General features: G+C 40.3%; 1 protein-coding gene across 1 annotated transcript in view; it reads right to left on the bottom strand.

The window, feature by feature from the left end:
• Positions 1-3203: 3203 nt before the first annotated feature.
• MAP3K5 (mitogen-activated protein kinase kinase kinase 5) overlaps positions 3204-26670 on the bottom strand; it is a gene marked incomplete at its 5' end in the record, with an annotated part of 225813 nt that continues 202346 nt past the window's right edge. The window contains 7 exons of the mRNA XM_079716111.1: positions 3204-3958; positions 4674-4750; positions 6272-6384; positions 7372-7484; positions 12130-12373; positions 22134-22239; positions 25839-26024. Coding sequence (XP_079572237.1) covers positions 3898-3958; positions 4674-4750; positions 6272-6384; positions 7372-7484; positions 12130-12373; positions 22134-22239; positions 25839-26024 — 900 coding nt within the window. The 3' untranslated portion in view covers positions 3204-3897. The remainder of the gene's footprint in view (positions 3959-4673; positions 4751-6271; positions 6385-7371; positions 7485-12129; positions 12374-22133; positions 22240-25838; positions 26025-26670) is intronic.

The following is a 26670-nucleotide window of genomic DNA, read 5'->3' on the forward strand; positions in this document are numbered from 1 at the left end:
CCTACTAGACCCTCATTCACATCTGAAACAGTCTCTGAACTGCTCTGTTCAATTTCCATTCCCCCTAATTTACCCAACACAACTTCACCAGGTTAATCTTCTAATACACAGCTACTTTACACACACCCACTCCCTTGCTCAAAAAAACTGAGTCCCCGTTTCTACATCATTAAATACTAACTTCACTTCCCTCCCTGACCACCCCCCAATCACATCCTGAGCTCTCTCCTATCCCATTTTCCACTTTTCATCTCTATATTTCCAGCCAAGTAAGAATTTGAATGAGTTAAAATGTTTGTATGCTTTAATGCAATACAAAAGTTGTTCACTTTCTCTAGAACACCTTGAAAATCTCTTTCTGCCTGTGCTCTTGGAGCTCTCTGCCCAGAGCGACTTCTCTGGTCCTGACTAATTTAATCATTCCTTCCTTCCAAGGCCTCCTCAGTGAAGCCTGTTCCACCTGCCCAGGCTCCCAGCAAGCCTGTCCTCTGAACCTCTCCAGGGCCTTCTGAGCTTGCCACTTGTCCAGCCTTTAACACAGACTAGATGTGATTTGTTACTGCAAATCTGTCTCTTCAATCTGATACGAATTACTTGGTGGCAGGGACTTTGTCTTCTCTTTCTCTGTAGGTGTCCGTAAAGTCTGGAGCCATCAATTATTTGATTTGTTGACAGACTGCAGATGTCCTTGATGACACACGTGCCTTGCCTGCACTCTGAACTTGACGGGCTTCACGTATCTCTCTCCGGCTGCTACAGCGCCTCACCCAGAGTAAGCATTCCAGTGGGTTCGCAGTAATTCCTCACTGTCAGACTGTTTCATGTGATGGCTTGGGAATGAATGAAACAAAATATGCAATGACAGAATTGGGAGAGAGAGGTCAAAATGTGGTTAAAAAGAAACATTGGATCTACTTTTCCCAGCAAATTCCAGTTTTGTTTCTCTAATGAGGCTGCCGCCAGCACCCATGCGTAACTGTTTTGTTACAAACCATCTCTCTGGGTTCAGCTCTGGACCTTCACGTCTCTGTAAAGCCTTTCTTGACCCCCTCTGGCAGTTACATGTAACTATAGCACTTACTACATGTACTGTTCTTTTATTGTCTTGATTCCACCTCTGACAGTGAGCTTCAGGGCCAAGAACTGTGTCTTCTTCACGCACAGGATGCAGTACCCAGTACGTATTTAATAAGTACTTTGGAATGAATAATGTGGTAACACTAGCAGGCAGCATCGCAGTGTTCACTCTCTGCTAAGCATTGCACTATGCACCTCACCTGAATTATTTTTTTAAAATATTACCACAATCCCATGTTATTTTCCCCGTTTCAAATGAGGAAACCGAGACTTGGAGAGGTTAATTAGTTTGCCCAAGGTCACCAGTAAGTGGTAGTTTTGCTCCAGGCCTGCATACTTAGACTCTTGATGCACTAAATGAACAATGAATAGTAACCATCTGATGGCCACCTCAATGGAAAGGGGATGTCCCTGTATCTCTCCAGGTGGCACTTGGAATTAGGAGGTGGGGCTTGATAGTTTTAAGTTATCTGTAGAGCTTTGTAAAAAGACCTCTGGGCCCTACCCCAAACCAATAACAACAGGTTTCTCTGAGGTGGTAGCATCGATATAGTTTTTAAAGCATCCAGGTCATGGTAATGTGAAGCTGGGTTGGGACGCGCAGGCTCAGCGGCCATAGCTCACGGGCCCAGCCGCTCCGCGGCATGTGGGATCTTCCCGGACCGGGGCACGAACCCGTGTCCCCTGCATCGGCAGGCGGACTCTCAACCACCGCGCCACCAGGGAAGCCCCAAAGGCCTTTTAATGCAAACCTTTCATGAAAGTTGGGCCATAATGGAATTGTCTTCTTTTGTGACTAAGACCCAGCATTCTGGAAAAAACAAAAACAAAAACAAGAATTTAAAAAACCTAGTGATGGTAGTCTGGGAATGTATTATGAACCATGTAGGGATAGTGGAATATTTGCCCATGGACATAGGATAAAAGGAAGATCCCAAGGGGAGATTATATCATTAAAGAGTCGGCTGAAGATGGGTAGCATGATCCTATATATGGTCTAAAAAAAGCACTTTACCATTACAGGTGGGGATATGAACTGTGGCTTAATAAAGAAGTTACCCTGTGTTTCAATATGAGTGAAATGATATATCATTTAATTTATACCTCACCTCCTTTGAGATTTCCTCACAGGACAGAGGAGGCAACTATCTGTCCTCAGGATTGGGATGTAAGAAAAAGATGCACCTATGTTGTTGCAAGTATCCAATGAGGACATATCGGTGAGAACTTTTCACATAGTCTAGTGCAATATACGAAAAATATATTGTATGCTGAGGGGACTTCCCTGGTGGTGCAGCGGGTAAGACTCTGTGCTCCCAGTGCAGGGGGCCTGGGTTCGATCCCTGGTCAGGGAACTAGATCCCACATGCATGCCACAACTTAGAGTTCGCATGCCACAACTAAGGGGACTGCGAGCCGCAACTAAGGAGCTGGCAAGCCACAACTAAAGGAGCCCTGGAGCCGCAACTAAGGAGCCCACCTGCCCCAACTACAACCTAATGCAACCAAATAAATCAATGAATATTAAAAAAAAAAAAATATATATATATATATAGTATCTTGATTTTTACATAGAAGTAAAGATGCCTCCTGTTTTATCAAAGACTGTTCTGTATGGATCAAATCATGATACAGCTCTGATATTTCTATCTTGCATAATAAACAGGTTCCTCTGTATTTAAGAAATTTGTTTATGTCATTCATCCACCTAGGAGCTTCAGACTTCCTCCTATTCACATGGGCAGGCTTATAAAATATAATATGTATCCAGCTTAAAATAAAAATATTTCCCTCAAATATGAGAACTAAAATTAAGGGAATAGAAAATGCAGTGTTCTCCACTGGGTTGCTATTTGCAGCCCCTTTGAGGTACACAATAGTCATCCATGGTAACTTGGGGCCTTGAGAAAAAGACACTGACTTTCTTTTATTCTGTTTTTCCACGTTCTCTCTTTTACCACTCTGTAGCCCTGAGGAATGACTTGGACGTCAGTTGTTCTTTGACTACTTGAAGAGAAGACAGATTCTATTTAATGTTAGAGATGAAGAAACGGTTAGAATTTTGACACAGTAATTATCTAGATTGCCAAAACAAAATACGAATTCTTTAGAATTTATCAAAACAGTATGTCGAGAGTCTTTTTACTTTTTAGAGTAAATATGACACAAGGGGTAGCTTTAGAACAAGCTAACGTTACTAGGATTCAGGCAGGTGCAACTGGTACAGTTCAGTAGTACATAAATGACTCAAACAAATGTACTCTAGACCGGAAACTTAAGTTACAAAATATAGTCAATATTACAATTAATACAGGTAAGTAAAAACCATTGCTCTCAGATTCTGCACACTTAAAAAAAACCCATAAACTTTATACAATAATCAAAATCACGCATTTCTACTCAAATTATTAGGGCATATTACAAACACACATAAGCCTAAAAAGTTATGGTCACATTTTGGTTTTGTTCCAGTGATGCACAATCACATGAAATGTTCTATCCGTTTCGTGTGAAATAAACACTTAGCTGAAGTGCTATAGCTGCTGAATTAACAATATTTCCATAAAAATGTTCAGACTAAAATAATCCCAAACATTGCAGTGTTTAGGATTATTTTGAGAGTCCTTATGAATCATAGAAATAGAAGCAGTTAGGAAATTTCAGTGTATTTTGTCTGTTTTGTTTTTTTTGAGTAAACAAATACTGGATTTAAAGTGCAGCTTCTTTCTCCTCTCCCTTCGATTCTCCCTCGCCTAGAAGATCAGGTCTGTATTCGTTTTTAGAATCTCCAAGGAAAGTTGGATACAAATTGAGCGACAGTCAAGTCTGTTTGTCTCGAAAGTCAGTGATGGCTTTCCACAGTGTACACAGCATCCCTCCCCTGTTTAAAGACACAAGAACATGGTCAAGAGATCGCTTCATTTGAAACAGTGCCCTTGAAATATGAAAGTGACTTCTTATCTTTCAGTGGCTCTGATCAGAACATGAAGATCCCAAAGTCTTATCACTCATTATGTATTCTTTTTGTATATATTTTCTCCTCATCCCTCCATGCCTTTCCTTTCCACTCCCACAGACTACCAGGGCCCAAAGCGTCATTTTAGACTTTCTGCACTTTTGAAATGTGTCTTTCTAGAGGTGGGTCAGAGTAATATTTATGTATGTGCTTGGCCTGATGGAAAAAACAAATTATTATAAGAAACTGTATCAGATTATAGCAGGTATTTGGATGGCAAATCAGTACCTCATCCTGATATTTCTATTAAGCATGACACAATCATGAACCAAATTAGAGCATTTGTTTAAGGCAGCTTTAGAATATCTGTATGGTCTTAATCTGATGTGTCATCAAGAAAAGTCTTCTAGCTGACTTTGCATTTACTGACATAGACACATTGCTTATTAGAGCTCCCAATAATAGCCTGCTACAACTAACTCAGGTTTTTCAGAGCAGCTGAGAACCACAGAGCTTTACCCAGGACTGTAGAGCTAGTTAGAGCTAGGTAGCGACCCAGGATGGAAGGGACCCAGGCTTCTTGAGCTCAGCCCAGTGCTCTTTCCATCATGATGAGACTGAACAGAAAGAAAAGTGGTACCTTAGTCTCAGGCATTTTAAATCGTCACGTGTAACATAGTAGAGAACATCTGCTAGTGAATAATCCTCAGCCAAAAACTGTGGAGAAAGTAAAGTATGCACAAAAGTAAGATGTTTTATGTACTTTCAATAAGTAGCAAACTATCCATAATGTAAACATTGGCAATAATGAAAAAAAAATCTAAAAGGAAATCCACTAAAGACATAATCTTTTGGAATTATTAGAAAAAAGTTCCCCCTATTACAAAATAATTATGAAGAAATACATCCATATGCCTTCCAGGAGCATAAAGATTACAAGCAACACAGAATTTCTGATTGGTCTTCTGATAAATAGATAAGACTTGCTTGTAATTACACCTGTTGCTTATAAGATAATGTTTTTATTTAGGATTTACTGCTTTGTAGCTTTATTTTTCTCCAGTGGATAAAAAGGGTTGCTTACACTTAATTTCTGATAAAAGGTACTTTCCAATACTTACTACAAAATCAGAGTCCTGAATTTAAGTGAAGCTTTTAATTCTAAATCTTTTAAGGGCTGTGATTTAGTGGATCATCAATTACTACTCCTTAATTTTGATTTGAACCTAAGTTAGAGGGAAAAATATTTTGATGAACTTGATTGGATACATTATTTCCCATAGGCAAGAGAGTCCTTTCAATTTATTTAATTTGTTATGCAGATTTCTAAGGAGATCCTAAATTTTATTTAGTGGTCCAATAAATTATCAAGTCAAGAGAAACACATCTTTATTCTTAGTTGTTTAAAAAATTTAAATATAAAACTGAAATCAATGTAATATTGTACTGAGGCCCTTTCTATAAAATAATAAAAATATAACCTCTTACTATGTATATATGTGTATACATATTATGTAATCTTAAAACATAAAGAAATGCTATTCATGCTGACTACAAAAGCTCCCTATAGGGAGCAGAGATGAATTAGGCTCTTATAGACATAATATAGTTTATATAGAAAGTGTCTGTTTCTGCCATAAGTTCACTAACTAGTCTAGTTTATTAAGTAGCAATAAATAGCTGCTGCCCAGGGGAGTCTAAGAATGTCACAAGAGAATTAAAAAGTTAACAAACAAGAGAAAGAATGAGAAACAGAAGAACTTTTTTCTTTCAGTTCTGTCTTGACTTTTCCTACTCTTTATTTTCAACTTAAAACCATAAAAATCCTTAGGAGTTGTGGACCACAGAGCTTTCACCTGCCTCTGCACATTCTGCACCTCTACCCCCAAATAGTTTTCCCTTCTCATCTGCCCCCCACCCCAGAACATCCACACAGATAGTGTATTCTTACATACTCCTTTAGACTTCAGCTCACTGGTCATCTCAAAAAACCTTCCCCAGCTTGTCCCTCCCTCTGTCTCGTAACACTTGATAACCTTTCCTTCACAGAATTGACCAGGACATAATTACACTTGTATCTATGGGATTATTTGATTATCATCTGCCTACCCTCGTCTGTGAGGGCAGGGTTGGGTCTGCATTTCTCACCAGTGTACCCCCTGTGCCTAGCACATAGTAGGCACTCAACATTATGAAACAAAGTGAAAGGATGCTTGTCCCACAGAATGTTTTCTTTACCCGACTTATAGTGTCTTCATCAGCTCCATTATCTCTCAGCCATTCAGTAAGTTCAGAATCTTCAGTATTTGCGCCAGGAGAATTCAGGTGACACACAGGCAACCCAGGAATATCTAGAACAGTGTTGAGAGGAGGGAAGGACGTTCTTAGCTTCAGCTAACAGAGGTCATCTGAGACCCTCTTGGTCAACATTTATTGATACTTTAAAAGATTTTTCTCTAATCAGAGTATAATTAATAGAAACCATTGAGATTGGTAGTCTACATGATAATATAAATAAAACTCTTTAACACTGCTTAATATACTAGTAGATGGAGAGTCAGTAATAATAATTAATGATACTCCCACCTTATAGTTTCATATCAATTTTATAGCTTCTTAGAATAAAATGGTACACCAAAATTGTACTGTGTGTTTTTCATGCAACAAAGATGAGCATAATTAGCAGAGCGCCATATAATAATCTCTTTTTCCACTATTTGCAATAATATGGAAGGACCATATATCAAAAAAAAATGAACTTTATTTTCCTCTAAACAGGCTAAATAAGATTGTCTAAAGATTATCTTTCATACCCAATTTCTCAGAGAATAGATTTCTTCAAAGTTCCATCTGACTTTTTTAAAAAATTGAGATAAAATTGACATATAACATTTTATTAGTTTAAGGTGTGTCCAATTTATGACTTTTTATTACTGTATCTTGATTCTGTTTAAGCCTTGTCAAGTTATGAGGGGGGTGGGAACACTAGAAAACACAGAATACAAATGCAAAATGACAAAAAATATTATTTTATTCTAGTAATTTCATTGTGAAATCTTAAAAAGAAATAAGGACCAAAAAATGGAGAGCCCTACTTACTCAATAAGACATAATCTCAGGAAATGATGATTATGAATCATCTTATTTTTACTGCACTTATAAGAAATGATAGCTTGCTACAATTAAGAATTGGATTTTTTTTAAGGCAACTTCTGCTTGCAGTTGTGGTACAAGTGACAGATGCTGATTAAGCCATGACATAAAGCTACCTGTTGGCTTTCTAGCTTTTTGTGGCAGCCTGGTTGAACAGTATTACTTTAAAGTTTTCTGCTATTCACCTATTGGTTGGGACTTAAGCTTCAGGTGTTTAATTTCTTGGTCTTTTTCTTCAATAGCTTGATGAAGGAGTGCTTGTAATTCTTTCTCTTTCTGAACCAATTCTTCCAGTAATCTGCAGAAGGAAATTATATTGGTTGACAGGATAATAAAGCTGGAGCAGCCACAGAGTGATGTTCTAGGCAAGGTCTTCTCAAGCTGTAATGAACACAGACACCCCTGGGATTTTATTAAAATGCAGATTCTGATCCAGTAGCCTGGGGCTGGGGAGCGTTAGGGGAGGGACCTCTGAGCTCCTGCATTTCTAATGAGCTCCCAGATGATACTCATGTTGCTGGTCCACAGACCCTCCAGGCTGAGCAGCCAAGCTCTAGAAGGCGTGTTTCCAGACAAGAATTTAAAACTTCCACCCCCAGTTGTCTGCCAAAATCTTCAGAGATGTTGTTCTATTTCTCTTTATGACCATAAATGGCAAAAAGAGTTTATATATGATATTAACAGACCTATATTTTACATGTATGGCCCCTCATCAAAAACAGTTGGTCAATATGGGTAATACAATAGGCAATGCAAAGCAGAAAGGTAGTCACTTTTTTTAAACTATGAAAATTTGAGAAGTAACTATAGGTGAGGTCACCTATAGTACCTGGCATATAATAAATCCTCAATAAATGTTAATGGTGGTTGCTTGGGTTGTTGTGGTTGTTACTGTTATTTCTCTCCTTCTAAGGCGAGCGGTGAAGTGGGTAAAAGGTTAGCTGTGTTCCTGGTACGTTCAGTTCCCAGTTGGCATCTGATGCATTCTCCAAAGAAACAAGGAGAAATATTATTACACATAGTTCTTACCCCTGAAAGGTCCACTATACAGCTGAGAGCCACGTGGTAACCCACCCACCATTCCCAACACAGTTTTCTGGGAAAACATTCCAGGTTGTGAAGAGAGATGTTCTGATTTTTTAGAAAACCATCTTCGAGTAACTTGGATTCAGAATTATAATAATTTAAGATACATAATTATTTATAAGATCATCAAGGTACATTGTTGCATGCCCTATAGCTCTTAGCAAGCTGTATTTATTTTACTTTCTGAGTATTGACAGATTTAACTCAGGACCAGATTCCATTCCAAAAGTTTGTTTCTGCTTCAGCTGACATGGTCTGAAGGCAGCCCAGCCCGACAGAAGACAGCCCTGGGCCTTGTATCCTGGTTCAGCCACCCACTTCCTGTGTTAACCTTGACAAATGACTTAACGCCTCTGGCCTTCAGTTTTCTCATTTGTAAAAAGGAAAAGTAGAACTTCCTGAAAGGATTACTGTGAGCACTAAATGAGACAGTATAGGTAAAGTGCCAAGCACAGTGCCTGGCCTTTAAGAAGGGCTGTTCTGTTCCCTGCTGCCGCCTCAGGCCCCGGAAAAGAGGCCATCCAGGGCTTAATAGGGTTTGTTTCCCTGACCCCCAGGCTCTACCCCTTTTCCACACAACAGAGACACCGTGAGGCCATTAGGTACGAGAAAGGGTCACAGTAGAGTAGGTGGCAGAGGTGAGACAAAAGGAAAACACAATGAGAGGCAGACAGAGAAAGTGGTTCCAGGAAGACAGCTTGTTTAGAGACAACTGCACAGCTGCAGAGTAAACAGTGCACAATTAGGTGGATTAAGCAGTAGGAACTGAAAGCAAGAGGGAAGCAGACGATTAAGGGAGACTTTTATCTACTCTAATACGAATGATATTCAAAGAAATGGATAGCACGCTCATTATGCATTTTTTTAAGTTAGCAACTTTTTGGTCTGGTATATATTTTTGTCTTTCTTGCTAATTTACATGTATGGAATAGTGACAGCATATTCTTATGGTTTTTTCTCAAAGAACACAAGTGAAATTTTCTAGAATGTAACCCATGTTTACCTAGACTGTATATTTCCTTTTTATCTTAAAAGCCAGAACTTAACACTGGAAGCAAAGCATTGACAGGCCACCTCATTTCGCCCAAATCCAGCTCTCAAAATTATTTATTTTAAGGGCATATCCATCCAGTCCATCAGTTTTATTTTTACTTTGTCTTCGGTTAGTGGGGAAATCCTTTGACACCAAGGCAAATGACTGCCTCTCTGTTCCAGAGACGTTTGGCAAGGATCAGCCATGAGATCAATTTTTTAACTCAGATGGGCGTGGGTAAGGAGCTGGGCTGGCGGGTAATTCCAGAATTGCAGGAAAGGGAAATGAGATGACCAGTCAGCTCCTCCTGAGTTCGATTTTCACTACCACTGCAGTACTGTCCCGACTCCTTGTGTGAAGCAAATTATTGTCAGAACATTTTCTGTAAGCATATACTTTAAGTAAAGCATACATTCTAAAGCTATTTTGTTATTTTCTGCCATTTAGTATTATCGATGATCCAATCATCAAGAGCTGGATAAACGTGATGTATCCTTATCAGTGATTATCCTAAATATAAGCTTAAGATTTCTAGCCCTGGGGTTTACAAGCTTTCCTAAAAACACACTAACATTTCCTCAATTTATTTTTCAATATATGTACATCTATATAGCAAGGAATATATTCCACTGAAAACTACAAGGACCAATATAGACATGAACAGCCCCTGCTCAGCACTTGGACAGAAGCAGCTGCCCTTTCTTTAAATCCTAAGTGAAGGGAATGTTGTACCTGGTCTCACTTTTCTGGGGGTGATGGAGGAGCTGTGGGAGGTCCTACTAGAAAAAGAAAAAAGGAGGCCAACAACCATATAGATTTCACAGATACATGTGTAAATACACAGAGAAAAAACATTGAGTGGGCCCTTGTAAGAAGTGTTCACAACACTTTTCTTTCTAACAACACATTTCTTTACTACATTCTTTACTAATGTAGTAAAGAAATGTGGTCAGTCTTGTGGGCAGACGTGGGAAGCACGCCCTCAGCTAGCTCAAGACCCTCAGAAAAGAGATGTGAAGACCTGAAGAAAGCAGGCGGAGAAAGGCAGCCCTCAGGGACTACAGATGGATCGAGCATGGTGGACAGATGGCGGGGACGGGGTGTAAGTCAGGGTAATGCAAATGGACTGAGGAGAGAAGGAAAAGACCGCACTCAGGAGAGACACGTTCTAGTGACATAAGCCAGGATACGTAGACAGAAGGTTCAGGGGCCGGGGGAGCAAATGCACCAGCTCGCTGGTAAATAAAGTAGCTCTATTGTCTGGAAGGCATGGGCAGGGCAGGGTTGGGTGGCTGGACCCAAACAGTTATGAGTGCACTTTCCTCCTCCGAGGATCAGAGAAGGGTATGAAAAAACAACTCCAGGACTGAGCAACAGACAGTAAACTGAAGAGAAGTGACTGAAGTCGACGGCTACTATAATGGATCGAGCATCCTAATGGGACTATTACTTGAGAAGAGCAGGAAAAGAGGGACACGAAGATTTAGATGAAGTATTAGAAAAGGCTTCCGTTCTTTTCCACTAAGTAACAGAGATGTGAAGTAAAGAGCTGGGTTTCAGAGAACAAGACTGGGATAAGGAAGTCCGAAAGCCACTTTCCCTTTATTCAGAAAGATTTCTGTATGTAAATCATAGAAGATATGTATGGATTTACTTAATCATGCAACTAAAATTCATGTTTCTAAATACAGGATGAGGTCTGTACTACTCATACCAGCTTGGTATTCAAACTTATCAAAAACCTGAACTTAAGACTAAAAATAAAATGGTTTTATCTCCCTGGTGAACAACTCAGATTTTCAACTAAGGTTGTTAAATATTTGAACAACATTTATTGATTCACTCAAAAAAAAAAAAGTTTTCCCTGTCAAAACCCAAAGTCATAAAGTCAGTTGCCCACATGTCAACTGTAACCAGCACAGGAAGCTATAAATCATAAAGATTCAGACCTTGAACTGTGCCAACATCTGTGAAGAACAGGAAATATTTACTGTTCACTTAATGACCTGATCATGTGGGTTCTGTGTTATCAAATTCTCAAAGAAAAATTAAACTCCAGATATGACACAGCATATTAAAAATAAAGTAGAATCACAAATGTGGTCAACAGATCATCCTTTCAAGATTCTAAAATGAAAAGCTTTAGAACCATTAATTTTATCTCCTCCAGAATAGAGCTCTTCCTCTCCTGAAAGAACCTGATATTCCAAATCACAGGCTCTCAAGAACACAAACTCTCTGCCTGTCTCTCAGCTATCTGTTGGATGGTACACGCTGCTCTGAGTCTGCATCCCAGAGAGTCTATGAGGTTACAACTAAGTTACTCTGAAAATCTCAGTGCACTTGGAGATAAAGCAGTGACCAAAGAAGAGCTGCTGAAGGACTGAACTGGTAGAAGCAGAAAACGTATTTGACTAAAGAGACTAATAAATCTCTCGTTTTAATGAATAAAGCATTAAATCAAGTTTATATGAATGGGATAACGGAATAGTATTTTGTATATTCTGCAGACCAATCTTTTTTTTTTTTTTCTTTTTTTTTCGGTACGCGGGCCTCTCACTGTTGTGGCCTCTCCCGTTGCGGAGCACAGACTCCGGACACGCAGGCTCAGCGGCCATGGCTCATGGGCCCAGCCGCTCCGCGGCATGTGGGATCTTCCCGGACCGGGGCACGAACCCGTGTCCCCTGCACCGGCAGGCGGACTCTCAACCACTGCGCCACCAGGGAAGCCCTCTGCAGACCAATCTTTAAAGTAGACCCCAAACACATGCACTTATATAAAAGTAAGAAAAAAGAAACCCACCCATGTCAGAATAGGACTTACCTATTTGTTTCTATTTTCATCCTTCCAAGCTGTACATTCAGCGATCGGTGAGCACTCTGGGAGTCGTGGGATAGAGTAGAACTGAGTGTGCTCACCCCTGAGGTGGCCACAGCATCTTCAAGGACCACATGATGTCTTCGGACAGTTTGATTTGAAGGCTGTTCTTCATGGTCATCTTCTGCATCCAAGTCTTCTTGATCGGCGGTATCACTCTCAGATGCAAGGCTAAAATGTGGCCTCAGTTCTGTTAAGCATATGATCAACAACACTGTTAATGAAATAAGAATGATTGCCTTAATTTCTTAAGACATGAATGTCATCTCCCCTGCTATCAGTAAGAGATGTATTCCCAACTGCTTTTCCAAAAGTGATGATGGATTTCTGCGCATTACTTCAGATTTGTTTTTCCAGTGAATTTGCAAAATTCACAAGATGTATAAACTCAGAATGATCTAATTCAAACAGAAGAGAAACTTCGACACTGTGCATAAGGTACGTGGGAAATATGTTAAAATCAGAAAGCAATTATGTAAAAACCTGTTAAGAATATAAAAATTTGTTTACACAATTAAAATTCATATTTTCAATTATATAATATCTGGCAACTATTAACTCACTTAGAAATGAGGACATTGAGATATAGAGAGATTGTATAAACAAAAGTAAGAACACAGAACGCTTTTTGCTTGTAACATTCAAAATGTAAGGGGGGGACGTGTACTGAAAATGCAACACAATGCTTATATTCACTCTAGAAGACTATCTGCTTTTGACTATTGGGTTAATTTTTGGTGTGTGTCCTACCCTAACCTGTTGACTAACCATTGAAATCTAAAGCGTAAAAGTTACAAGTCTCCAGCTTAAAAACACTGTATGACACGAGTTCATCTGCATGTCATTTCAGAACTGGGATGATACCTTCCCATGGGAAAAACTATTATAAATTGTGATTAGGTTCTCAAAATGGCCCCCCAAAAGGAATTACATTCATAATTTAGGTGAAATCAGGATAGCAGAAATACTGGGTCTTGGTTCCATATGCTATGACACATGGAACTTTTTTTTTGAATGAAAGATTCTTTACATTCTATAGTCCTTTACAACTTGCAACAGTTTCACACACATGATTTTATATGATCCATAATAACCCTTAGTTTCCCTCTACACTCGTATTTCCCCTCCCCCCTTCCCTCTCCCCACTGGTAAATACTTGTTTGTTCTCTGTATCAGTGTCTGCTTCCTTGTTGTTTTATTCACTAGTTTGTTATCTTTTTTAGATTCCACATAAAAGTGATAATCATATTTGTGGAAATTTTGTATTTGTCTTTCTCTGTCTGACTTATTTCCCTTAGCATAATGCCCTCCAAGTCCATCCACGTTGCTGCAAAGGGCAAATTTTCATTCTTTTGTATGGCTGACTAGTATTATACACACACACACACACACACACACACACACACACACACACGCACATCTTCTTTAGCCATTCATCTGTTGATACCTTGGCAGTTGTAAATAACGCTGCTATGAACATTGGGATACATGTATCTTTTCAAATTACTGCTTTTGTTTCTTTTGGATATATCCCCAGGAGTGGAATTACTGGGTCATATGGTAGGTCTGTTTTTAGTTTTTTGAGAAACCTCCATACTGTTCTCCACAGTGGCTGCACCCATTTACATTCCCACCAACAGTGTAGGAGGGTTCCCTTTTCTCCACCTCCTCACCAACATTTGTTATTTGTGTTCTTTTTAAAATTTTTTATTTTTTAATTTTTTAAAATTTTTGGCTGTGTTGGGTCTTTGTTTCTGTGCGTGGGCTTTCTCTAGTTGCGGCAAGCGGGGGCCACTCTTCATCGCGGTCCACGGACCTCTCACTGTCACGGCCTCTCTTGTTGCGGAGCACAAGCTCCAGATGCGCCGGCTCAGTAGCTGTGGCTCACGGACCTAGTTGCTCCACGGCATGTGGGAATCTTCCCGGACTGGGGCATGAACCCGTGTCCCCTGCATCGGCAGGCAGATTCTCAACCACTGCGCCACCAGGGAAGCCCTTTTTTAAAAAAAATTTTTTTTTTAATATATGTGTGTTCTTTTTAATGACAGCCATTCCGACAGGTCTGAGGTGATGTCTCATTGTGGGGCACCTGGAACTTTCATTAGATCACAGAACCCACCGAGAATCTGATGAAAGCCAATGGAGATTCTCCCCAGAAGAGAAGCACATTCATACAGCATTTTCCCTGGATTTCCTGAGGGCTCACTGACTCCCTGCAGCCTGTTCCAAGGGTCTGTGAACCACAGGTTAAGAGCCCCTGTGCTGGGGGAGGGCTCTTAAGTGGGAGTGATGCAAGACCCCTCCCACTACTCCAATATAGCCGTATGGCAACCAAAGGGCCTACCCATCGCCAAATCCTCCAGGTAACTTTTCTTTCTTTGCCTTACTGACCTGTGCATGGTATTCTCCTTTAAATCTTTGGCTGCTGCTTCTCTTCGTCAGAGCCTTTTTGTCTACGACCTGCCCCTTAAAAGCTGGAACCTGAATTCCATTCTTCAGTTTTATGTTTCTACTTAACTCTCCATGGATGAGCTCATTAAAATCTATGAAGAGTAAGTACATGTGATGTGTGGATGACAATCTAGCCCTGATTCTGTTACATCCAATATCTCTAAATATTCCTGTGCAGGCAGCACTTCAAATTCAACAATCTAAACAAGGACTCATCTTTTGCTCATAACAAAACCAGAGTGCCCTTTTCAGGGCCAGGTTTATGTAGCCCTGACTTCCTTTACCAATCTTTGTTTATTTTCAATTTTTTTTTTATCATGGTGAAACAATGCATGACATAAAATGTACCATTTTAACCATTTCTAAGGGTACAGTTTAGTAGTGTTAAGTATGTTCACATTATTTTTCAACTAATCTCCAGAACTTCGTCATCTTGCAAAACTGAAACTCTATACTCATTCAACAGTTCTGCATTCTCCCCTCCCTCCTGTCCTCAGCAACAACCTTTCTACTTTCTGTGTCTATGAATTTGACTGCTGTTGATACCTCATGAAAGTGGAATCATGCAGTATTTGTCTTTTTGTGACTGGCTTATTTCACTTAGCATATGTCTTTAAGGTTTATCCATGTTGTAACATGTGTCAGAATTTCCTTCCTTTTCAAGGCTGAGTAATATTCCATTGTATGGATATACCACATTTGTTTATCCATTCATCTATCATTGGACACTTGTGTTGCTTCTACCTCTTGGCTATTGTGAATAATGCTGCTATGGACTTGGGTGTGCAAATGTCTCTTTGAGATCCTGCTTTCAATTCTTCTGAATATATACCCAGAAGAGGAATTGCTGGAACATATGGTAGTTCTAGTTTTAATTTCTTGAGGAGCCACTATACTGTTTTCCATAGTGGCTGCACCATTTTACAGCCTCACCAATAGTGCACAAAGGTTCTAATTTCTCCACATCTTCACCCTTTATCTCTTAAGGTTAACCAAACTCCACCTCTACACTGCTTTTTTTTTGCATTATCTCCTTTCTCCTTCCAAAATTCTATTTCCTAGATCATCTATAGTAGGTGTGACTCAAAATCAGGTGTTTAAGTTTTGTAAGCCTGGCACCTGGTATAGGGGCTAAGACATATTAGTCTCTCAAAAAATGTTGGCAGAATGGAAGTTATCCTACTAGTATTATTTGTATTTATAAGGGAACAAAACAGTGAAAAAAATCTTACTTTAAAAATAATTTAAGAGAGTTCAATTCTATATTAAATTAGAGCAACAGTAGGCCTTTTAAATTTTCTAAATTTTTTCTCATGGTCTCTAAACTGAAATTTTAAAAACAATTTAAAAGGTTCATCATGCTGCTGAATATAATCTCACTTTGGGGGGAGGAAAATTTCTGATATTTATTATTACATTTAAATGTTCCCTTACATTCCCCTAACTCTGTACACTTTAAATTATCATATATTATCATTTTACTTATGTGCAAGTGACTAAAAATTTTTCTCAGTAATTAGAAAAAAGTAGAAAATTGTAGGGACTTTCTTGGTGGTGCAGTGGTTAAGAATCCGCCTGCCAATGCAAGGGACACAGGTTCAGTTCCTGGTCTGGGAAGATCCCACGTGCCACAGGCAACTAAGCCTGTGTGCCACAACTACTGAGCCTGGGCTCTAGAGCCTGCAAGCCACAACTACTGAGCCCGTGGGCCACAAGTACTGAAGCCTGCGCGCCTAGAGCCCGTGCTCTGCAGAAGCCACCGCAATGAGAAGGCCACACACCGCAACGAAGAGTAGTCCCTGCTCGCCACAACTAGAGAAAGCACACGTGCAGCAACGAAGACCCAATGCAGCCAAATAAATAAATTTATTAAAAAAAAAATTGTAAGTGAATGCAATACTTTGTTATTTTGGTCTTTCAATGGTGGCTCCCCGAGGACACATCATCGAATAGACATTGTAAAACATGCAAATGAGATAGAGCATCTGGTCTTTGTTCTCAAAGAGATAACAACCTAAAGGAGAACTAGGGCAAATATACAGAAGAGTCATAAGAGCGTATGTACAAAGATAACATGTGTCAGCCAAGTGTCAGGAGAAAGGCAGGGACCCAGGGGACCCTGGAATGAGTGGATGGCATTTAAGCCCATGTGTGGGAAATTAGAGCAGGTGCATGTTTCCAAAACAGCAAGACAGGAGTAAACAACGATATTATTCCCATCTCCCTACCCTCCCACTCCACCCCAACCGGTTAATTCCCCAGAGGAAAATAACTAGACCAAGCTTCTTTAACACAAGGTATTTCTGATGCCAATTAGGATCACAATACCTGTCAGAACGATGTATGATCCTTGCATCAAGCACTGCATATAGTTTACAATGCTGGTCATTTTACATTAATGTCGACATGGGGCACATGACCGATTCAGCTTCATAACTGGTAGTAATACCAAGTGCTCTAGCAGTCTAAACAATTAGAGTTTCTATGAGAAGTGTGCCTACATTGTTGATTCTCTCTACCTTAGCACTGCCAACACGATCTCACGCTCAGCATTTCTCCATCTGGTCACCCACAGCCAGACTGTACTTGAGAAGTAACAACAGATACTTAATGTTGCCAGTAATCCACAGGCTGATCCTTGATGACAAGTGGGAAAATAGCCTGAGAAAAAAAACTCCTAAGGGGCTTGCACTGTACTCTCTGTTCTGTGTGCTCTTTTTCAGAAGAAAGAAGATTGAACACTTTTTTTTTTACTTTTCATTGTGAAATAGTTTTAGGATAACAGAAAAGTTGCAAACACAGTACAGAGAGTTCCTGTATATCCTTTAGCAGCTTGCCCTAAACTTAACATCTTACACAACTTTGGCACTATTAACAAAACCAGGAAGTTAACATGGATACAATAGTATTAACTAATCTATAGACCTTATTTGAATTGCACTGGTTTTCCCCAGAATGTTCTTTTTCTGATAGGGGATCCCACACTGCATTAGTTGTCATGTTTCTTAGTCTCTGCCAATCTGTGACAGTACCCTAGCATTTTTTTCTTTCTTTTATTCTTTTTAATAAATTTATTTATTTATTTTTGGCCGTGTTGGGTCTTCGTTGCTGCGTGCAGGCTTTCTCTAGTTGCAGCGAGCAGGGTTACTCTTCATTGTGGTGCGCAAGCTTCTCAGTGCAGTGGCTTCTCCTGCCGCAGAGCACGGGCTCTAAGTGCACAGGCTTCAGTAGTTGTGGTACGTGGGCTCAGTAGTTGTGGCACGGGGGCTCCAGAGCCTAGGCTCAGTAGTCGTGGCGCACAGGCTTAGTTTCTCCGCGGCATGTGGGATCTTCCCGGACCAGGGCTCGAACTCCTGTCCCCTGCATTGGCAGGTGGATTCTTAATCACTGTGCCACCAGGGAAGTCCTAACCCTAGTATTTCTTTATCCCCCATGATCTCCTTATTTTTGAGGAGTGCGGGTCAGTTTTTTTTGTACTGTGTCTCATTTTTAGTTCACTTATGTCTTGACATGATGAAGTTGTGGCTCTGCATTTTTGACAAGAATACCACAAAGGTGATGTTGTGCCCTTCTCAGTGCATCATATCAAGAGGTACATAATGCTGATGTGTCTTATTACGAGTGATGCTTACCTTGATCTTTTGATAAAGGGGGTGTCACGGTTTTCTCTTTGTAATTAGTAGATATCTTGTGGGGAGATTCCCCAAGACCATTCAAATATCCTGTTTCTCAGCACACTTTTGTCTACTGATCTTAGCAGCCATTGATTGTTCTTGCTTGCAATAATTATTACTGTAATGTTTGCCTAATGGTGATTTTCTATTTCCCTCATTCCTTCTACATTTATTAATTGGAATTCTACTAAAAAAGAAGAGCTGGTGGGCTTCCCTGGTGGCGCAGTGGTTGAGAGTCCACCTGTCGATGCAGGGGACACGGGTTCGTGCCCCGGTCCGGGAAGATCCCACATGCCATGGAGTGGCTGGGCCCGTGAGCCATGGCCGCTGAGCCTGCGCGTCCGGAGCCTGTGCTCTGCAATGGGAGAGGCCACAACAGTGAGAGGCCCGCGTACCGCAAAAAAAAAAAAAAAAAAGAGCTGGCCCTTCTCTTCCATATAGTTATTTATTTAATTACTTATATCAGTATGGACTCATGGATATTTAGTTTATTCTATGGGCTATAATCCAATACTATTATTCTTTTATTTTAATTTTTGCTTAATTTGTTCTGGCTTAGACTTTGGGCAACTCCTTCAAGCTGTCTCCAGTGTCCTTTGAATAAGCTTCCATCCCTTGGGGGCACTTCATTACTTTCTGCCATCACAGTATGTTCCAAGTTCATCTTGTATTTCCCCTGCCCTAGGCCTGGAAATCAACCATTTCTCCAAGGAGCTCTGATTCCTTTTATTAGAGAATGGTGTTTAGAAACCAAGATCTGGGTTCTCTCAGCAAACACATCTAGGAAATGTATGTATTTATGATGGTATACTTTTGAATCTGTTGGTTTCTTTGGCATGTTTTTTAAAATTTGGTAGGTAAATTGTAGTATTTTGTCATCTAAAAGGAATTTTTATCAGGGGACTATAAAGAGAGACATTTTTAGTGTTTCTCTGAATCTTAGTTGTATAACAAAATCTTTAGGGACATTTGGAAATTTGATGGAATTGTCAAATGCTTGAAATCAATTCCTCTTGTTCATATATTTCATCATTTATATGTTGGTGTACACTGAACATTGTCTTCCCCTATCCCAAGAGGAATATGAAAAAATACTTTCTTAATGTAATTCTCTAAAATTTCCACTTTTTATTTTATTTTAAAAATTATTACTATTTTTTTGGCTGCACCACATGGCTTGCAGGATCTTTGTTCCCCGACCAGGGATTGAACCCGTGCACCCTGCAGTGGAAGTGTGGAGTCCTAACCACTGGACTGCCAGGGAATCCCTTTTTTTTTTTTTGGTCCACTTTTTAAAATGCTTCCAAACAGTCATTTCAGTTGTCATCAGAGACCCCTAGTGGCCTCAAAGAAGCCAATTCACAGTGGAAGGACAAATAACTTTCCTTAGCAAACCCTTTGCATAAAGAACGTGCCTTGCTCTGCACATGGCTGGGTTGAAGCAGTGCCCACCACGGGGACACCCATGCGAGGAGACATGCCTTGCTGCACTGTCCCTGTCACTCTCTCTAAACTTAACAGTGTTTCACCTACAGTGTGATAATCAGTGTGCTTTATAAACTTTATATTTTGGAAGAATTTTAGATTTACAGAAACACTGCAAAGATAATACAGAGAACTCCCGTGTACCTTCCACCCAGTTCCCCCAGTACATCTTATGTAACTGTGGTACCTCTGTCAAAACTAAGAAATTAACATCAGTGCAGTACCAACTGTATTAACTAAACTACTGACTACTTTCAAATTATGCCAGTTTTTCACTGATGTTCTTTTTCCTATTCCAGGATACAATCCATTGTATTTAGGTAATCCATTTTAAAAGGATTTTTTTTAACAAAAATTAGATTAACAGATTATTTATATGCTAGTTAAATTATTTCAAAGTATAATCCCTCCTCTCCTCATTTGAGCACTCTTAATTTAGGTTACTACTGGATATAACTCATGGCCTATACCTATCGCTTTTACTGACACACACCTAATCTCTCTCACCTCTTGTATCTTTTGGGTTTATAACCCCTCTTTGGTACATTTCCCACATCCAAGCTTATTCCAGTGATCAACCATCTAAATGTAAGTATGTGCTGACTTCCTTAGAGCATTACAGTAGGTTTCCAACAGCTTTAGATTCCTCAGGTTCACATCCAACCGCTAGTCATGCATTTCAAAGTCTCTCTAGGATTTTTTTCGAAGTTCTGCAAAAATTTTCACACTAATTTGTTATAACCAGGTGAAACTCATTTACTTATTGTTTCAACCAATATTTACCAGGAGTCTATTATTTTCCAGGCACCATGATGGACAGTGTGCTTAGCACAGAATAAAATAAAACAGACCCTCTGATGAGGGAAACAGCTATTAGACAAGAAAATAAAAGCAGTTTCTGATTGGTGCAAGTGTCACCAATGGGGTAAAACCATTTCCAGGGAGAGAGAGGGATGGCGGAGCCTACTGTAGACTTCGGGGTCGGTCAGGACTCTCTGCAGAGGCATGCTGTAACCCAAGACCCGAAGAAGGTAAAGGTACAAGAATGCAAAGGTAGGTGGCAGGAGGGACGAGGGGTGCAGGTGCGCTCTTTAGAGGACGAGCAAGTTCAGGGACGTTAAAACTTCTTCCATTCCTTCCTTTCATAAGAAAGAAATAAGTTAATTCCTCACTCTCAAACCAAACAAGGTACTCTGAGAGAAGAGAGGGAATTCCACAACTCAGAAGGGTTGATGATAACTTAAAAGTTTGTGGTACCATTTATAAATAACATAAAATTTAAAATGTTTCATACTTTATTTTTTATTTTTTTGCGGTACGCGGGCCTCTCACTGTTGCGGCCTCTCCCATTGCAGAGCACAGGCTCCGGATGCGCAGGCTCAGCGGCCATGGCTCACGGGCCCAGCTGCTCTGCGGCATGTGGGATCTTCCCGGACCGGGACACGAACCCATGTCCCCTGCATCGGCAGGCGGACTCTCAACCACTGCGCCACCAGGGAAGCCCCCTACTTATATTTTTAGATTTCTATTTTAGAACACTTTACAATACATGTAAAATTAGTACAATAGAACATGTTTCTAATTCGTATATCTAAATCAATCTATTTCTCTATCCACATCCACACAACACACACACACGTACGGTGGAAGAGATCTGCTTAAAATTTTTATTAATGGGTACACTATCAAAACACTTTGGAAGATTGTCTTAGAATATGAATACATCTCTCCCTTACTCCATAAAACCTGGTTTCATGAACACTACCCCTTTTGTATCTCACTGCAAACACAGCTGGGACCTGTCTAGCCCAGTGATTTCTAAACCGGGCTGTGAATCAAAATGACCTGGAAGCTGGATGAAAATCAGATTCCTGGGCTGTATCCCCAGCAGATTCTCACCCAGTCTGGGACGGAGCTCTGAAAGCTGTAATTTAAAGAGCTCCTTACATCACGCAGTTCATTACATCACTCAATGCACTGGCAGGTGTGGGAACCACTGGTAAAGGATGACATGGGAATATGTTTTGTGGGCACAGATATCTGTATATTGAAATGCATATGTAGTTGGGTCACCTGTATAGTTGTCTCTTTGTCTTCATATCCAACTATGCTCTTTAAAGACAAGGAAGCAAGTCTTCCTCACTCATAGTAAATGTTTTGCTGGGTGTACCATTGCTCAGACTATATGCACTAGATAAATATTATTTGGTGGCGTTGAAAGATTAAAAAAAAAAGGTTAACCTGGTCTTAAAAACAGTGAGGAGACACCATAAATGATAATGAACAATAATTGAAAATATCAAACACTAAATATTTGCCAAGTAATTAAGTATTTCTGACCTGGAACCAGAATGGTAATGGCTGTCTGCACCGCCTTTCGGATGATACTGTCTAAGGCAAACATCCAGTGTGGCTTGATATTATGATTCCGAAGAACTTTATTGACCTGGAGGAAGAGAGTGACATTTGGTCTACTTTAATATTTAGTTGCAAATAACCTAGCTGATGCACACATCTGGACGTCATTCCATCAACAAAAATAACTAAAAGGTTTCTTTACCTTGAATGGTGGATAATTTCTTTATGTCAGTGGAAAACAAATGCAAAATTGCCACTTCAAAATGAAGTTTGGTGATCCTCATGTAAGCAAGTGAGATACACCACTTAAATGAAAGGCAATCTGGTTAAATGGGAATGTTGCCTCTTTGGGACTCAGAACCTGTAGCTTCCCGCCTTTCACGATGTCAGCAGATTGGATGGTGGAAGCGGCAAAGGAGGAAAAAAAGAGTCCAAGGGGATTTAAATAAAAGTAATTGCTATTCTTTTTTTTTTTTTTTTTTTTTTGTGGTACGCGGGGCTCTCACTGTTGTGGCCTGTCCCGTTGCGGAGCACAGGCTCCGGATGCGCAGGCTCAGCGGCCATGGCTCACGGGCCCAGCTGCTCCGTGGCATGTGGGACCTTCCCGGACCGGGACACGAACCCGTGTCCCCTGCATCGGCAGGCGGACTCTCAACCACTGCGCCACCAGGGAAGCCCATAATTGCTATTCTTAAACGTTATAAATGCTGTTTAACACAATCAAATGCTGCAGCATACTCTGGTGACTTGGAAACACCAGTAAGGGGGGAATATGAGCACATACATGCTACCCACAGATGTGCCACAGTGCATGCCTTGTTTTCCTTCCCACGCTTCCTTATATCTTTTTTTTTAACATCTTTATTGGAGTATAATTGCTTTACAATGGTGTGTTGCTTATATCTTTTTAAACGGGGGAATAATCTGCCAAACTATTCCAGAAAAGTTGTTCACATTAAAAACCTTTGTTGTCAGGCTATCTTTTTTTAGTGACTAGTAATATTTCACATATTTAAGTAGACACTGAAGTAGATATATGCATTACTTTTCTTTTTCTTTTTAAAAATTATGGTAAAATACACATAACATAAAATTTACCATCTTAACCATTGTTAAATGTACAGTTCAATGGCTTAAGTACATTCACATTGTTGTGCAAGCATCACCACCTTCCATCTCCAGAACTCTTTTCACCTTGCAAAACTGAAACTGTACACCCATTAAACAACAATTTCCGCTTGCCCTCTCCATCCAGCCCGACAACCACCATTCCACTTCCTGTCTATGAATTTGACTATTCTAGGTATCTCACATAAGTGAAATCATACAGTATTTTTGTGTCTGGCTTATTTCACTTAGTGTAGTATGTCAGAACTTCCTTCCTTTATAAGGGTGAATAATATTCCATTGTATGTATAAGCCATGCATGTTACCTTTTAATTTTTATTTATTTAAAAAATATATTTATTTATTTGGCTGCACTGGGATCTTTAGTTGCAACATGTGGGATCTTTAGTTGCGGCATGTGGGTTCTTAGTTGTGGCATGCATGTGGGATCTAGTTCCCTGACCAGGGATCAAACCTGGGCCCCCTGCATTGAGAGTATGGAGTGTTAACTGCTGGACCACCATGGAAGTCCCCACATTACCTTTTTAAAAATAACTTTTATCATAAGGTTAAGACAGGCTTATCTAAAATTTGAGTTAACTCCACTAATGTCTGGTTGACATGGGCATCTAAGAAAAGAGGCTATTTTCCCAACAGGGCTCTGACTCGAGATCTAAGAAGAAGCTGGGGAGAAGGGGACCTAGCTGTAATCTCACACCAAAAGCTGGAGCTCCAGCTGCTTATTCCTGCCCTTGGTCCATCTTCATCAAAATCCCCCAGTTTAGACGGCAGTCTATCTGAGGAATTCCTCAGAGTAGTTGCTCCTAAGGAAGTGAACCATTGCTAGGTTCCCACCTGTTCTAGGAAGTCCTTTCAGACTGATTTTTGTCCTGGTACTTTCATAAAGGACTTGCCTGTTTATTTGACAAATGCGGGTATAACATTTAGTAACTAAGAATATTTCTCTCAAGGGTCACAAATAGTAAATGGAAGAGGGGTCCTCTATCACCATGACCAGCTTCTCATAGTCCTTCATTAAACAGTATATTATATCCGGCCCATTCTTTGGGTTCATTCCCATCCTGGACAGTGAGTGAGGAAGAACGGGGCGTGTGTGTGTGTGTGTGTGTGTGTGAGAGAGAGAGAGAGAGAGAAAGAGAGAGAGAGAGACCTGGCCTGTGGCCCAGGATTACAATTTACCCACTCTCAATCTGAATTCTACTCGCCTATTTGCCTTCCAATCTCTAGGCTGGAAGCCAAGTGTGTAGGCAAGTAAAAAGTCACTAAATTATTTCATTTGGTTTGCAGATGGCTGGGGCTCGCTAGCTACAGAGTGAGTGTGCCTTTAGCATTTAATATTAGTGATAGGCTTTGCTCTCATTTTCCATGACCCCAATCGAGTCAGGAGCGTTGCCCTGCCCACAGTACAGCACAAGACTGAGCGGCTAACACAGAGTTCCTGAGAGCACAAGTGGCCACTGAAGGATTACAATTTGGTTTTAAATCAGGGATCATTTGATGCACCAAATGCAATTGTCAAGACATCGCCTATGTAGGAGCAATAAACACATTAGGAGTGAGTCAGTTTGGGGAATTTAAATAAAATTATGCAAAGTGCTTCCCTATTCACATGACAGGCACTGTCAAGAACTCTCTCTCTCTCTCTCTCTCTCTTTTAAATTTTATTTTATTTATTTTGTATACAGCAGGTTCTTATTAGTTATCTGTTTTATACATATTAGTGTATACATGTCAATCCCAATCTCCCAATTCACCCCACCACCATCCGCCCCCCACCCCCGCCACTTAAGAACTCTCTTATTTCAGTCTCCCACACCTCGTAAGGGCCTTCCGGGAAGGACCTCAGGCTTTTTTTGGTACACAGTTCCACAAATAAGTCTCATTCAAGAATATCACATATGGTTTGAATCAGGCTTCTGGAAAACTGGCTTCAAGTTTGTGTTGCATAGCAACTCAATATGAGAGAGAGGAATCCTCAGCAATCTCTCACCAGATCCTGTGAATTAATTTTCATCCAGTGATGTCTTGTGCTCTGAAGTATATTGCTGGCTAGGAAATAGTGAATATTTATTAAACAAGTATGTTTAAAATGTTCTGCATGGAAACCACAGCAGGGCGGAAAAAAATTACCGATCATTCCTGTCTGTACGGTTACATTTTTCTCAATGACCACTAGATGGCATGTCTCATACAGAATTAGAAAGTGCAGGACTAAAGTGTGCTCTGTTGCTAAAATCATCAAAATAAAAGTGACTGACTACATGATTTCATAAGAACAAAGTGCAGCCATGGGAGATGTTTGTGAGTTTTGTTATTTTCCATGGTGTTCAATTTTATGTGTATCTAATCTGGGGAGATACAAGATTACACACCAAACAACAAATCTGGTGCTTTGAGGCACATGGACAGGCAACCATCTCATACTTATTTATGATCCAAAGAGAACAGAATTGAACAAAATTATTAAAGAAAGAAAAGATAACAACTTATGTTTTTATCCTATTTTTCCGACTAATTTTGGCTGGAGTCTGCGGGAAAACATGGACAAAATATACTTACAGCATCTTGAAAACTGAAGAGCACCACCTGAACTTGACTAATGCCATGGCTGTCAAAGTCCAGCTCCAGCTTCAGCTTGGACAGGGTGGTGGCTATGATCTTCCGGTCAGTGGACCTCACAAATTCTCCGAGGCTTGCGACGAGGGTTGTGATGTGCTCCCACTTTAGTTTAGGTTCTTCGGCCCCCTGTGAATAATAACCAATAATCTGTCTGTCGATCAGATGTATCTGTGCTGGATGTATCAGCCATGGGTCTGCCATCCCACAGCCACTGCCAAGAAGAACTGGGCTTAGAAATGCCCCCCTGCTAAGGGGAAAGACCATATTTGAACTATATGGCTCCTTCCCCGGCAAAAAAAGAGAAATAATCAGACTTTGGGAGGAAAGGCACCTGCCCCATACATTGTCTAACAGTCATGTTATAGTCAGATAGACAAAGCTCTGCCCAAACAGGGACAGGCTGGGGCCATAAGATTCCACTCTCAGAAATTTTAACTGGGAGCTAAAGAGAGATTCAGCCATGGGATCTCAGGCTCAAAGTCAGCCCAGAGAGATAAGTCATAAAATAGGGGCATGGGACTTCCCTGGCGGTCCAGTGAGAGATAAGTCATAAAATAGGGGCAATGGGACTTCCCTGGCAGTCCAGTGGTTAGGACTTCGCCTTCCAATGCAGGGGGTGCAGGTTCAATCCCTGGTCGGGGAGCTAAGATCCCACATGCCTCATGGCCAAAAAACCAAAACATAAAATAGAAGCAATATTGTAACAAATTCAATAAAGACTTTAAAAATGGTCCACATCAAAAAAACTTTAAAAAAATATAATAAAATAGGG

Source organism: Hyperoodon ampullatus (genome assembly GCF_949752795.1).
Source record: "Hyperoodon ampullatus genome assembly, chromosome: 12".
NCBI classification, from domain to species: domain Eukaryota; kingdom Metazoa; phylum Chordata; class Mammalia; order Artiodactyla; family Ziphiidae; genus Hyperoodon; species Hyperoodon ampullatus.